General features: G+C 34.8%; 1 protein-coding gene across 1 annotated transcript; it reads left to right on the forward strand.

Annotated features, from left to right (window-relative positions):
- The first annotated feature begins 8,856 nt into the window (after nt 1-8,856).
- Nucleotides 8,857-12,188, forward strand: LOC112704089 (vesicle-associated membrane protein 724). Its single transcript, XM_025755648.3, has 5 exons — nt 8,857-9,685; nt 10,699-10,840; nt 10,931-11,051; nt 11,604-11,666; nt 11,751-12,188. Exons 1-5 carry the CDS (start codon nt 9,496-9,498, stop codon nt 11,898-11,900), a joined length of 666 nt encoding a protein of 221 aa, XP_025611433.1. The 5' UTR covers nt 8,857-9,495; the 3' UTR covers nt 11,901-12,188.
- Nucleotides 12,189-14,585: the final 2,397 nt, after the last annotated feature.

A 14,585-nucleotide genomic window follows, 5' to 3' on the forward strand; every position in this document is an offset into this window, starting at 1 on the left:
ACAATTCTTAACCAACTCCTGGCTGATCTTTTAAATTCTTCCTTCGAACTTTCGGCTAACACACCAAATTTTGCCTCAATTCAAGGATTCAAACAACTTCTCAATGAGAGCATAGCATCTCAATTTTAACTCCAAGAAACTGAGACTGAAGAAACCAATATCAAAACTAATATAGAAAGTTGTTTGGCAGCCGCTCAACCAGTCCAAGCTTCCCGTGAAGAATTTAATCTGAGAATCTCCCATGCTATTTCTGTTCAAGCTTTTCATGACCAAGAAGAAGCAAAACTTGAAGCGAAATTAGCTCAAATCAATGAAAAACTTGCTAAAGTACAACAGAATCGAGCTACTGTAGCCAAACCTCTGGCAGCCACCCAACAAAAACAACAACACCTCATTCAAGAACTTGTTTCCATTGAGACCAAGCGAAAAGAATATGAAAAACAACTTGAGAAGGTCCAATTTGACAAATTCAAACAAATCGAGGCACTTTCAATTCTGGAAAACAAAAGGGCAAAGCTACGCTCTGATTTAGCAAAACTAGTATCACTTTGAATTTCTTTTCATTTCAAGTTTTACTTTTTGTAATGATTTCCATCTTTTCTGGACTTATGTATGTTGAATTTCTACTTTTTCCAACAATAGAAATGTTTCAAGTATTTTCTGTTAATCGAGTTAATCACCTTTCCTGACTCGATATTTTTAATCTGATAGGCATTTCTAGAATACGTCCCTATAACTTGAAAAGGACCTTCCCAAGCATGGGACCATTTACCTAGAAATCTCAATTTCTTTTCTATTGGTAAAATGACTTTTAAAACTAACTCACCTATCCTAAAAGATTTTCCTTTGATTCGACGATTATAACTTCGAGCAATACTTTCTTTTTGTCGAATCACATTATCGAGTGCCAAGATTCGCTCTGAGTCTAATTCATTTAACTCATCAAACATCGCATTCCAATAATCATCAACTGGAAAATCATTTTGTCTCGATACTCTTAAAGTATTCAAATTAATTTCTAACGGTAATACTGCATCATGGCCATACACCAATTTATAAGGTGAAGTTTCCGTCGAACCTCTTGGAGAATTTTGATAAGCCCATAATACTTGGCTTAAAGTTTCATGCCATGTTCGAGGCTTATTTTCGATATGCTTTTTAATCAAACTTATCAGGATCTTATTCGCTGCCTCCACTTGCCCATTAGCCTGCACATAATAAGGAGTTGAAGTAACCATATTAATACTCCTCGAGGCTGCAAAATTTTTAATTTGCTGACCAGTAAACATAGTTCCTTGATCAGTACTTAATGTCTGAGGAATTCCAAATCGATGGATAATATGTTCCTCGACAAAGTCCATTATTTCACTTTAACCAGCTTCTTTTAGGGGAACAGCTTCAACCTATTTTGTGAAATAATCAATTACTACTAAGATAAACTTGTGTTGTTTTGATGAAGGGGGTGAATCAACCCAATCAGATCCAAAGTCCAACCTTTAACCGACCACGGCTTTATTATCGAATGCAATTTAGCCGCTGGGATCTGTTGTATCGAACCATGTTTCTGACATTCTTGACATGCCTTCGCATAATCAATACAATCTTTTATCATAGATGGCCAATACACATGATTGCAATATAACACCTATTTTATCTTTTTTCCTGCCTGGTGAGCGCCATATATTCCATTATGGACCTCACCTAATGCAATGTTCTGATCATCTCGGCCTAGACATCTTAACAAACTCCCATCGATCCCTTTTTGATATAATTCATCAGCCATTAAGACAAAAATTATTGCTCGTAATTTTATCTTTCTATCGACTGCAATATTAGGATCTTTTAAATAATGAGCAATAGGTTTTCTCCAATCAGAATCCTCCCATTCATCTATACACAAAACTTCTCTTTCATTTGCTGGTACTAAAATTTGATGGATACTAGATAATTTCCTAATAGTCTCTGGACCGATCTGATACCTTGAAGCGATTTGGGCTAACTCATTAGCAATTTTATTATGAATTCTAGGGATATGTACCAGAGAAACTTTTCAAAAAGACGTTAACAATTTCCAAGCAGTTACTAAATATTTTTTGTAACGTCTCATTATTACACTTAAACTCCTTCAATAACTGCTTTAAAAGCAACAGTGAATCCCCTAAAATTTGAATCTCTAAAGCTCCTTTTCCGACTAAAATTTCATGACCCAAAACCAGAGCCTCATATTCGGCTACATTATTGGAACAATGATACTTTAATTCAAACAAAAATTCTGATTGAATACCTTCTGGCGAAATAACAAGGATTCTAACCACTGCACCATCTTTATGCTTCGATCCATCAAAATATAATTTCTAATAGTTAACTTCCACATCGATTATATTTGCCCCCTGGTCATGCAGGTCTTTCGAATTATCCACAAGAAAATCTGCAATGACCTGTCCTTTTACAGCCTTCACTGGAACATACTGTAAATCGAATTCTGTCAACGCTAGCATCCATTTCTCTAAACGTCCCCTTAACATAGGGAAACTCAATATATATTTAATAAGATCAGTCTGTACTTTAACTTTCACCGATTTAGCAACCATATAACACTTTAATTTCATACAAACATGATACAGAGACAAACACAATTTCTCAATCGGGGAATACCTTGTTTCGATATCAGTTAAAACTCGACTAAGGTAATAAACTGCCCGTTCATACCCGTTTTTATCATCTTGGGCTAACATACACCCTATAGTATTTTCAGATGCTCCAATATATAATTTCAAGGGTTCAGATAGACGAACATTCGCCATAACCGGTGCTTTAGACAAATAAGTCTTAATCGAATCGAACGCCAACTGATGTTCCGTTGTCCATTCGAATTGTGAACCATTTTTAATTTACTAAAGGTGCAAACACTCTAGTTCGATCCGAAAGATTCGAAATGAATCTTTGAAGATAATTTACCTTACCCAAAAAAGATTGTACTTCTTTCTTCGATTTAGATGCAGACAACGCCAATATTGCATCTGTTTTATTTTTATCGATGGCAACCCCTTTTTTATGAACAAAAAACCCAAAAGATTTCCAGCCGATACACCAAAAGCGCATTTTAAAGGATTCATTTTTAACCCTTTCTTCCTCATAGTGAGGAATGCTCTCCTTAAATGATCAATGTGCTGACTTGCCGAAATTGATTTGACCATAACATCATCGATATATACTTCCATAAATTTTCCAATAAATTCATGGAAAGTAGCATTCATTTCCCACTGATATGTTGCTCCAGCATTCTTCAAACCAAAAGGCATAACTATCCATTCATACGTACCTAATACTCCAGAACAACGAAAGGCAGTTTTAGCCACATCATTTTCTGCAATGAAAATTTGGTTATATCCAGAATAACCGTCCATGAAACTAAGGATTTTATTTTCCACTGCAGAATCGATTAGCATATCTGCGATAGGCATAAAATATTCATCTTTTGGAGTAGCATTATTCAAATCTCAAAAATCGAAGCATACTCTTAACTTCCCATTCTTCTTCATAATAGGGACAATGTTCGATACCTACTCAACATAACGTACAGTTCGAATAAACTTTGATTTGATAAAGCATTCTATCTCTTCTTTAATTCTTATATTAATTTCAGGAGCAAAATGTCTTGGAGTCTGTTTCACAGGTCGAGCATTGGGTTTCAATGCTAATCGATATTCCACTAGTGAACAATCGAGACCAGGCATATCATGATAATCACAAGCAAAACAATCTTTAAACTCATGTAAAAGATTGAAGAGTTCAGTTCGAAAAGGATCAACAAGATCTTTACAAATGTATGTAATTCGAACATCATCAGGAGTCCCCAGATTAATCTTCTCTAAGAGATCTTGAGATTCAAACCCTTTATAATAATCATCATCTTTTATTGAGTATTTTTCAAAATCCAATGGTTCTAAATGATAGATGCAATCAAAAGTGAAATCAATAGAATCATCAGAAACAGAAGAAACTTGACCATTGATTAAATCTTTATTACATCTTTTTTCTACACAATGAGCCTCTGCTATTAAATCGGTAGTCCAGCTTGCATCATTATTTTCATTACAAGAAATAGGGAAATCACAACTAAATTTGATTGAAGATGTCGAATCGAACACATTACAGCTAATAAGATTACTAACCCTATTTGATTCAACTTCATCAGAAGAATCAACTTTATTTTCTAAAAACTGAAAATTATTTAAATAATTATGCAATGTTACCAGGTAGTTAGAAATTTCCTCAACCTGGTCCATAGAGCAATTTCTTCAAGATCTTCAAGAAAGACAGTCCCAACCAATTAGCTCGAAGCCCAAGTCTGGGTAACGTAACTTCACCGGTAGGCCTTCCGAAGACAAATAACACCCTTCACAATTATAAGGGTTCAGTGATCGATCAACATTTAGGGGCTTTGACCTACGACTATACATCCTGAAATCGACATGCAGCTGTTCAACATACAAGTTTGAAGCTACCTTGACGATTTCAGGTTTACCCTCCTTAGTCCACAGAAGTACGCTTTGATGCACAGTAGAAAGTAGAGCCCCCACGCCATGAATCCAATCTCGGCCCAACAAAGCATTATAACTGGCCTTTGATGGAACTACCACAAACACAAAATGTCTTTCCGATGACCCAACTTTCACTAAAATCAGTTACAGCAATATTCGTAAGGACCAAATCATCAGGATGCTTCCCCACTTTTCCTAACATCCTCTCGGGCAGAAGACTAATTGCTGCCCCACCATCAATCAATACTTTCTTTATCTTGAATCCATTCAAAATGGCGATAATAAGAAGTGGGCGCAAATGGGACATTTGCCTTTCAGTAGGCCTAGGGAAATACACCGGTTCATCTTCAATTCGAATAAAGGAGAAAGCCTCCTCATCTTCTTGATCATAATCTTCATCTGGATTGCTCTCACATTCCCCAAGGTATTCAGTTTGGATGATCGAAATCGTCCTATCATGTCGTCATCTACTTCATCAAAATACTCTTCATCGACATCGACATCTTTATTTTTGTCGACTCCTGAGGTCTGGGTCACTGCTTTGCCTTTTTCCATCTTTGCAGGCGATGGAATCTCCTTGGGATAAGTCTTTCCATCAGAAGAAAAGACAATTCGAGAATACACAGAAGGCGTTGCCCCCGTGCTTATCTCCTTGCCTGCCTCTAGCTGAAGTTTCTTACTCTGATTGAAACTTCTCCTTCCACCTCTTTCTCTTGGTTAACCCCTGGCCCGACCTCGATAGTATGAATATTATGTTGATACAAATGATCACGCCTTTAGAATTTCTGACAATTCCTAATTCATTGAACACCTATAGCCTGGGATCGGCTTAATGGTGCAGTCACATCATGCTGAGGGATCTTTGAACTAGAACTCTCCACGCATCGAATTGGTTGCCTCTGGTGTGCTTGCTCTTCCCTATGAGCCAATTCTTTTTTTATCCTTTCCTTTTCAAAGATTGCTGCTGCTTCAGCATCAAAAACAGCATTGCACCTTGGACACAGAGATACGTCCCGGTCTTTAATCTTTTGCTGAACCAAGAAATCCAGCAAGCCAACCCCTGTTCTGGGGTATACAGATCTCACTTGTGACTCAAAATCATCAAGAGCCACATCAAAGTCATAGGACATGCCAACCATATTCACCCCTAGGCAAGGTTCGACATAACTAGCATCAACCTCGAAGGGATCTACATCAACCTTCATCTCTTTCTTGCCATCGTCAAATTTCAGTCGTCCTTCCATTATTGCTTCTTGAATCAAGTCCCTGAAACGAACACAACTGTTAGTCGAATGACTTGTTGCTTGATGAAATTTACAATAAGACTTTCCTTTTAAATCTTTCATGAAAAGTAAAGTTTTACCCTCAGGCAAAACTAATTGTTTATCTTTGAGCAATACATCAAAAATCTTATCAGATTTCAAAATATCAAAACTATATTTCTTTCCACTTTTTAGTTTTGAATCATTCGACTTTTCACCACTAGAAAGTTTTTTTCAGTAAAGAACAAATATATGGAGGACCTTTCTTAAGTTCGGCCAAATCGACTTCAGTTTTGAAATAGAGCTCCTCCTCTGAGGACTCCATGTTTACATAAGCAACCTTTTCTTTTCGAGTAAAAGGTTTACTCTTTGACCTCTGCTCATTTCTATACTTTTCTTTTTCTTTTTTCATGAGTTCAGTCTGTCGAACCTTTTCAACCAAATGGGCTAAATCAGGAATATGCACATTAAGCAGATTTCTACGCATATAGAATCCTAACCCCATGGTTGCTATTTTCACTATCTCACTTTCGGGTAATGTCACATAGCATCTACTTCTAGCATTTTTGAATCATATTAAGTAATCATCGATGGTTTCACCATCTTCACATTTCAAAGCCACTAGATCAGTAACTGCTACATTCATCTCCCCTCGATAAAACTGAGCTTGAAATGCGGTTTCTAACTGATTCTATGTTGTGATCGAATTTGGTTTTAGATTTGAAAACCAAGTAAATGCATTCTTCGTCAGTGAAGAAGAAAAAAAACTTCATTTTCAAATTTTCATCATTAGCCAGGTTCCTAATCTCGACCAAATAACGAGCAACATGTTCAGTAGTTGATTCTCCAACTTCACCAGCAAATTTTGTGACTGTCTTTGGATTCTTCACCCCTCTTGGCACTTCAGCCATTTGAACAACTTGGAAAAAAGAAGACACAAGATGTGGTCGGTTCATAAAACCAACATTCAGCCCAACTCGATTTAATACTTCTTCCACAATTCTAGTGACTTGATAATGCTCACCGCCATGATTAGCACATAATTTAGCTAAAACGTCATCAGCATTTTGACCTTGGGGAACCACATAAGGATTTTCTTGATTTAAAACATTGTTTTCATTTTGAAAAACATTTGCCGTTTCTTTGTTATTTCCCTGGCATTATGCTCTTCACCTTCATCATAATCAACAATTCAAGCAATTCTTTCGACTTGTCTAGCAAGACGCTCGGATTTTGATTCATGATCAGCCATTATGGGATTCAGAATCATAGTCATTTGTTGGGTCAATAAATTGACAAAGTCATGGTGACTTTCCTCCATTTGTTGTCGATATGCTGCCATTGAATTAGCAGCATTCGAAGTGGAGCCCACATTATACTCTCGAGAATACTCGGAATGTTGTTGTAGGTTTTGAGTATTATTTACTCCATTTGCATTTCCAAAGTGGATAGGCAGAATAAAACCACCCACCGGTGGGGTATAACCAGGACGAAGACCACAAGGAGGCCAACCAGCGGTTAATGGAGGTTGATATGGTGGCACAAAGCCACGTGGATGAGTATTACGTCCAACATTTTCAGTCTGAACAGTTGTAACTACAATACTTTCAGTTCTAATTGCAACCTCCGAACGTGAAGACACATCGGCCTGTTGCACAAATACTGGTATGCTATCATTAGTGGATGAACAACCATTCACAATCGATATTTCATCAGCTATGTGAATGATCTTCCCACTCCGTAATCGCATACACTAAGTAATATTGGAAAAAATTATTTGACACACTTCGATTTAAAAAACTGTCCCACTGGGTATGCCAATTTATTTTGTCGATTTTTTGCAAATCGATGGTGGTTCGATTCTAATGGTCTGGGAGTGAAACCTACTCCTCTTTGCAGGTACCAGTTTTTCTAAAAGTGCATCAAAGTGTCTTCCATTAGATAAGTTTCGGGAATAAAAATAAATTAAATTCTGTGAATTGAAAAATAAAGAAGAAATAAAATGTTTGAAAAGGTAATTGTTTATAAATTAAAAACTATTCGCATTGAAATTAAAAGGAAACAAATAAACTGCCTTCGATTGGATCAAAGGACTTCAGCATGAAAGATTAAAATGCAAGAAGATAAATTGAACAATTGAAATAGAGAGAACTTAGAAAATAAAATTACTTGAAATGTCAAATTTACAGAAAAGTAAATTGAAAAGATGAAAGGATGGAAGGAACCCTACAGAAAAGTTACTCGATTGCAGACTCAGAAATTCGCTGGGATGTGAGTGTACTTGAGTGTTTTTCTAAATAAAAGTTCCAACCCTTATTCCTTAACGGTTCCTAGTATTTATAATCTATTTTACATAACTGACGATTAATTACAAGATCACAATTTTGAATGCAATCCCTCTTAATAGCCGTTCTCGCCGTTTGATTGTAGGCGTTTCCCATAATTTCCTCGTGTGATAGAAACCTCTAACCATTCCACTACCATGACGATTCGACTTGTCTATCGAATGCCTCACTCGATCACTTATTTCAAATCTCTTATTCAATCAAACTTATCCAATTAATAAGTCAATCGAAATCTAATCTGCGTCAATTATTTCCAACTTAACGCTTACGCGTACATCTTCTCGAGACTCGCGCATGACCTACTCCGAATCAGCTTACTTTTATCGAATATATTTTTTCGATCAACAATAAGATCAAAATCTGTAGAGAAAATAAGGAAAAATCTACAAAGAAATTAAAAAAATATGAAAAAAACCAAAAAAATCGTAAAAAAAATGCCAAAAAAAAGTGTTTACATAATAGAAAATTGTTTACATTAAATATTTATTAGGAACATTTATACGTAAGTGTATAAATGTGCGTGACTCTAAATTATTTAGTTAAACTTAGTTGCTAATATTATTTTGTGGCAGAAATTTATTAAAAAAATAAATCTCCACAAAACTAATAAAGGAAATAGAAAAAATAATTAGCATAACAGAAATAAAGATACTTGAAGCGTGCATTTAAGTAAAGTAATAAATATAAGTTCGTGTGTTGAAGAAAGGAACAAAGAAATCAATAAAACGAAAGTCGAGAAGAGGCAAAGCATCGCAAAAGCAAAGTCCCCAAAGCTTCCTAGAATTAGCGCCTACTTTAGCTTTAACCATACAGTTTTATTAATGATAAAATAGGTGTACTCAGCGAGGCAGCACCATTGTAATTGGATTAGAATTTAGATTCGTTTTAGTTATCAAATACTACAAGATATTGTCGTCTAATATAACCCACAATAATAATTAAACAGCGCCGAAAGAAAAAACCAAAATCCGCGTAGTAGTAGCTAGTGTCACTGATGAGTGATGAATAGATCACACTTCACACAGGTCAAACCCCGGTCAATGATTACAGCTCAAAAAATAGACAAAAACCAATTTATTTATCCATAAATAAATATAAATACTAGTATTATATTAATTTTGTGATGCGAAAGGAAAAACGCCGTGGGTGCTCTCCAATGAATAAATGACGGAGAAAAGGGGAAATTATTTCTTTCTTCAGAACAAAGAAAAAGCGAAAAAAGAAAACGGGGCCTAAAAATTACTAACTTAATTGTAACACCGGAACAACAAACAGAACTAAAGAAGAACGATTGAGACTTGTTCCTCTCTGCCTCTGAGTTTCCGAGTTCGAGACTCAGTTGAGATGGGTCAGGAATCGTTCATATACAGCTTTGTTGCTCGCGGCACGATGGTGTTAGCTGAGTACACCGAGTTCACGGGAAACTTCCCGGCGATTGCAGCTCAGTGTCTTCAGAAACTTCCGTCCTCCAACAACAAGTTCACCTACAGCTGTGACCACCACACCTTCAATTTTCTCGTCGAAGATGGTTACGGTAACCTCGCTTTACTCCGATCTCTAACTCTTTTGTCTCTTGTGCTTGTGCACTCTTTAGAAGCTTTTCCACCACACGGAACTTGAATTGACTGTTTCTAAGTGCTGGATCTATTCTTTGAAATCGATGTGACATGGATTGCCTTATAGATTCATTTTCTTTTTAAATTGATTTTCCTTGTGTGCTTACTTTACCTTTTATGAGTCATTCATTTCGCTGATTTTGTCAGTTTTTTCTTTCAATAATTGCTGCAATAGACAAAGTGAATGAGGAGAAACGGGATTTGGATTTGGGTTTGGGTAATGCTGTTCTCCATGTCCAATTAAGGTTCATTGATGAAATAACAAAAAAAAAAAAAAATAAAGAAACCTTTTATTCTGGATTTGTGGTGCATGTCTGTAGATTCTGTACCATTCCAAGGTGTCATTTGGAGAATTATTTGCTTTTGGTGAGTGGTGGTATTCAATTTTTGTTTTTCCTTTGACCACATCCCTTTTCATTGTATGCATGTTCCCTCCACCATGAGTAATCAGGGATCTTAGTGGGACACCCAATTATTTTGTCCAGCATTTAGTGATATTAGATTAATCATGCAATAAACAGTCTTCATACATGAGCTTATCTTGTGGCTGTGATCTTGTGAGTGCTTCTTGAGTTGTTAGGGTTAGGGTGCCATGGTAACACATGGTCAATGGGGTCTTTGCATGGCCATGTGCCATTGCCAGGTTATACCAAAGCTACCACTTCTAAATGTCGGTCTCTAACTTTCTGTTAATTTAGCTAATACGTCAAATAAGTCAAACCACTTGAGATATCTCTTTGACTTCCATTGGTTTCTAGAACCAAACTACCTACTTCTAAGTTTTACTGAAACATTGGGTTGTCAGGGTTCTTAAGTGCGGCTGCAATATTGTTTTTGCAATGCCAACTGCATTGGCAACATTGGTGTCTGCATGTTTAAAACCATCAGTTGCTATATGACTAATCAGGATGGGCTTCTATGTGATCTGCAGCATACTGTGTTGTTGCCAAGGAATCTGTTAGTAAGCAGATATCTATTGCTTTCCTAGAACGTGTCAAGGCGGATTTTAAGAAAAGATATGGTGGAGGAAGAGCGGATACAGCTGTTGCCAAAAGCCTCAACAAGGAATTTGGGTATGCCTATTTCTGTCCAAACCCTTGATGATGTGTTTATTTATTGATAATTAGATGCTTGCTTTGATATAATATGTGTGCACTTTGCAGACCAGTTATGAAGGAGCACATGAAGTACATCATTGACCATGCAGAGGAGATTGAAAAGCTAATTAAAGTGAAGGCTCAAGTTTCAGAAGTTAAAAGTATTATGTTAGAGAATATTGACAAGGTATATATGTTACGGTTTTGGAGTAAGACAAGGATTTTTTTTAATGATAATCGGCAATTTTGTTTTGCAATTGTCTCTGTGCAATGTGCATCCAAGTCTAACCTGTAATTCATTGTCATTTATATACCATGTTTCTTGAAATAAAGATGGAGGGAAGGGGGAATATGGCATTGGGAGGGGGTTGCTATGTTAACAGTGGACTGCTTTATTGCAACTTGCAATGTGTGGCAGAAATTAGGGGGGAAATGGCTATTGTTGCGTCTGCCCTCTTTTGCTTCTATCTATAAATTTATTGGAATTGAAAATGTTGAACACAACACAGTTTCAGTTCACAATACTTCAAATACAATTACTGTTAAATAAGTGACTAAATTGCAACCTGTTCAGTTCTGTGTTCTGTAGTACAATTACCACTTTCTCCATTATCCTGTTTGCATGTGTTACTATCACTCTAGCTGAGTTGCCTTAGCTGGAATTCTTGATTGATTTCACTTATATAGACTAGACAGTGTGATACTTTGGAATGTTTGTTTTTGCTATTGATGCTCCCAGGCTATGGATAGAGGAGAAAATCTAACGGTTCTTGCAGATAAGACAGAGACATTGCACTCACAGGTAATTTGACTAACATTTGACAACCATCATTTGGAATCTTATGCTTTTCTAGTTTATGGTGCTCAACTATCTCCTAATTTTCAGGCCCAAGACTTCAGAAAGAAAGGAACACAAATCCGTAGAAAGATGTGGTATCAGAATATGAAAATTAAATTGGTTGTTCTTGGGATATTGTTGTTTTTGGTCCTGGTTATCTGGCTTTCAGTCTGCCATGGATTCAGCTGCTCAAACTAGCAAAGAATGAGCAAGTTTGCGGATAGTTTTTGAATTGATGTTGTAAAAGCAATTTAGCAAGAATTTGCTTAGAAAAAGGAAAGGTAGTGAATGGAAAAAGTTTCCTACCTTCTTTGTTGGTCGATAATGATATATGATATATAGTTGGAAATCCAAGAGTGGGGAAGGGTTGTCTTGTATCTGTACTGGACTTTATGCCCTTGTCAAACAAATTGTAATTTTCTATCTCATTTTTTTTCTTTTCTTTTTTATAATCTTTAATACATGAAAGAAAAAAATATTATCGAACTTCGTTTCTCCATTCTCCTTCTAAACACAACTGACTTTATTCCTCTCTCTTCAAGAAAAGGGGATTTGATATTTTCTTTTAAAATAAAAAAAAGGATCGGATGGGCTTAGGAAATTATGGCCGAACAAATGGACCAAGTGAGACAAAGAATAAAGTGTGTCTAATGTCATTATTCTTGCATAAGAAACTGAATGTTCTTGACTATTTATTTTTGAACTAACTCTGTCTAACATGGGACGAATAGGGAGGATTTCTTTTCTGTTCAATCCAACATTGCTAGCGTGGTACTAAATAACCAACTCAAAAGATTAACATGTTACATCACCGATTTCTGTTGGTCGTTGACAAACATCACAGAAAAACCACGTTGTTTCGCCACAACAAGAATTAGGGATCGATTTGTTCCTTCATTTTTGCCAAGAGTTGTGATGTTATTCGGTAAAATGGACAGGAGCGTGATTGAATGTTTACTCAAATTAAAAGAGTGGTTAGGATTAGGAAAAAAAAAAAATCTCAAGTGTGTTCAACTCATGCTCAAAACAAGAAAACATCGAGCAATGTAATTTCTTTGTTTTCATAGACGCTTATTAACGTTGTATATCCTGCAGTGATGGAGAGTTAGAATCATTCATTCATATGGTTCTAGTTAGATAGGATAGGGCTTCAACTTTAATGTGTAATATCTTGGAGAGAATATTTTGGGGGTATGCAAGATTTTCCTAAGTATAAACGCTCCAAGCTAAGATTCTTCCACTCATTCAATTCATTCATACAGTCCTTCTGTCATTTCAAATCATTACAGTCGAATGAATACCCTTTCTATATCGTGATAACAAATTCTTCCCAAATTTTGACGACATATCAATGCTATTTAATTAACCATAACTTTATAAACTTAAATTTAAGTTAGCTTTCTCAAATGCTCAAAAGACCTTTCTTTCTCCTTTACTAGAAGCTTTTTCATCTACTTTACTTTACGTTTACAATCAAAACAGTATCACGAAATATATATTTTCTTAGGTAAAAACTCACGTGCAATTGTTTTTATCTAAAATTGATAGTTGAGAATCGTTAATATAATGAATTTTGGATTATTGGGGTGAAATAAAAAAAATGTAAAACGAGTTTAGTTATAGTTATCTTTCCAATAATTTACATATATGTGGCCCAAAATGGCATCTGAAATCAAAAGGATTGCTATAACAAAAAACATATACGTGCTCCTGAAAATGAAAATGAAAAAGAAAGAAAACTTTATTAACACACTCCCTCTATGGCGACAACTAATGTCCAATTCAGCAAAAAGTTGGTAAGAAAAGTCAAAATGTCAACCAACGAATCTCCTCACCTGCTCGCACGTGATCACTTCATTTCCCATATTCTCATCCATGCAACTTTTTTTTTTATTTTTAACTCATATGTTCATGCAGAAATTCCTCCTTCAACTCGTGACCACCATTGTACAGAAAGCAATAATACCAGTATACCACTTCTTAATTAGGGAAGACAGCATTTTAACGCATTAACAAATATTTTATTTTTGTACATTCAATTTGCTAGTGAAGAATACTAAGTAGTTAATATTTTTAATAAAAAATACAAAATTAATTAATATTAAAATATAAGATAAATATAAAATATTAAGTACTTAATATTTTTCAGTATTATTATTATTATTATTATTATTATTATTATAGTAAAGTATATTTTTTGTCGCTAAAATTTGACAAAAGTTTTAAAAATATCTCTAAGTTTTATTTTATTTCAATTTTTTTCCAAAAGTTTTCGATTTGCATCAAATATATTCCTAACGGCTAATTTTTCAAAAAATTTAAGACCATTTCAATAACAATTTCATAAGAACAACCCTCAACACAAGCAAATCAAGCATAATTTTCATGTACTATTGTTAGATTGGTCTTAAATTTTTAAAAAATTTAGCCGTCGAGGGTATATTTGATGCAAATCGAAAATTTTTAGGACAAAATTGAAACAAAATAAAATTTAGGAATATTTTTAAAATTTTTACCAAATTTTAAGAACAAAAAATATACTTTACCCTTCTTCTTCTTCTTCTTCTTCTTCTTCTTCCTTCTTCTTCTTCTTCTTCTTCTTCTTCTTCTTCTTCTTCTTCTTCTTCTTCTTCTTCTTCTTCTTCTTCTTCTTTCTTCTTCTTCTTCTTCTTCTTCTTCTTCTTCTTCTTCTTCTTCTTCTTCTTCTTATTATTATTATTATTATTATTATTATTATTATTATTATTATTATTATTATTATTATTATTATTATTATTATTATTATTATTATTATTATTATTATTATTATTATTATTATTATTATTATTATTATTATTATTATTATTATTATTATTATTATTATTATTATTATTATTATTATTA

This window comes from Arachis hypogaea, chromosome 1, assembly GCF_003086295.3.
Source record: "Arachis hypogaea cultivar Tifrunner chromosome 1, arahy.Tifrunner.gnm2.J5K5, whole genome shotgun sequence".
Classification (NCBI taxonomy): Eukaryota; Viridiplantae; Streptophyta; class Magnoliopsida; order Fabales; family Fabaceae; genus Arachis; species Arachis hypogaea.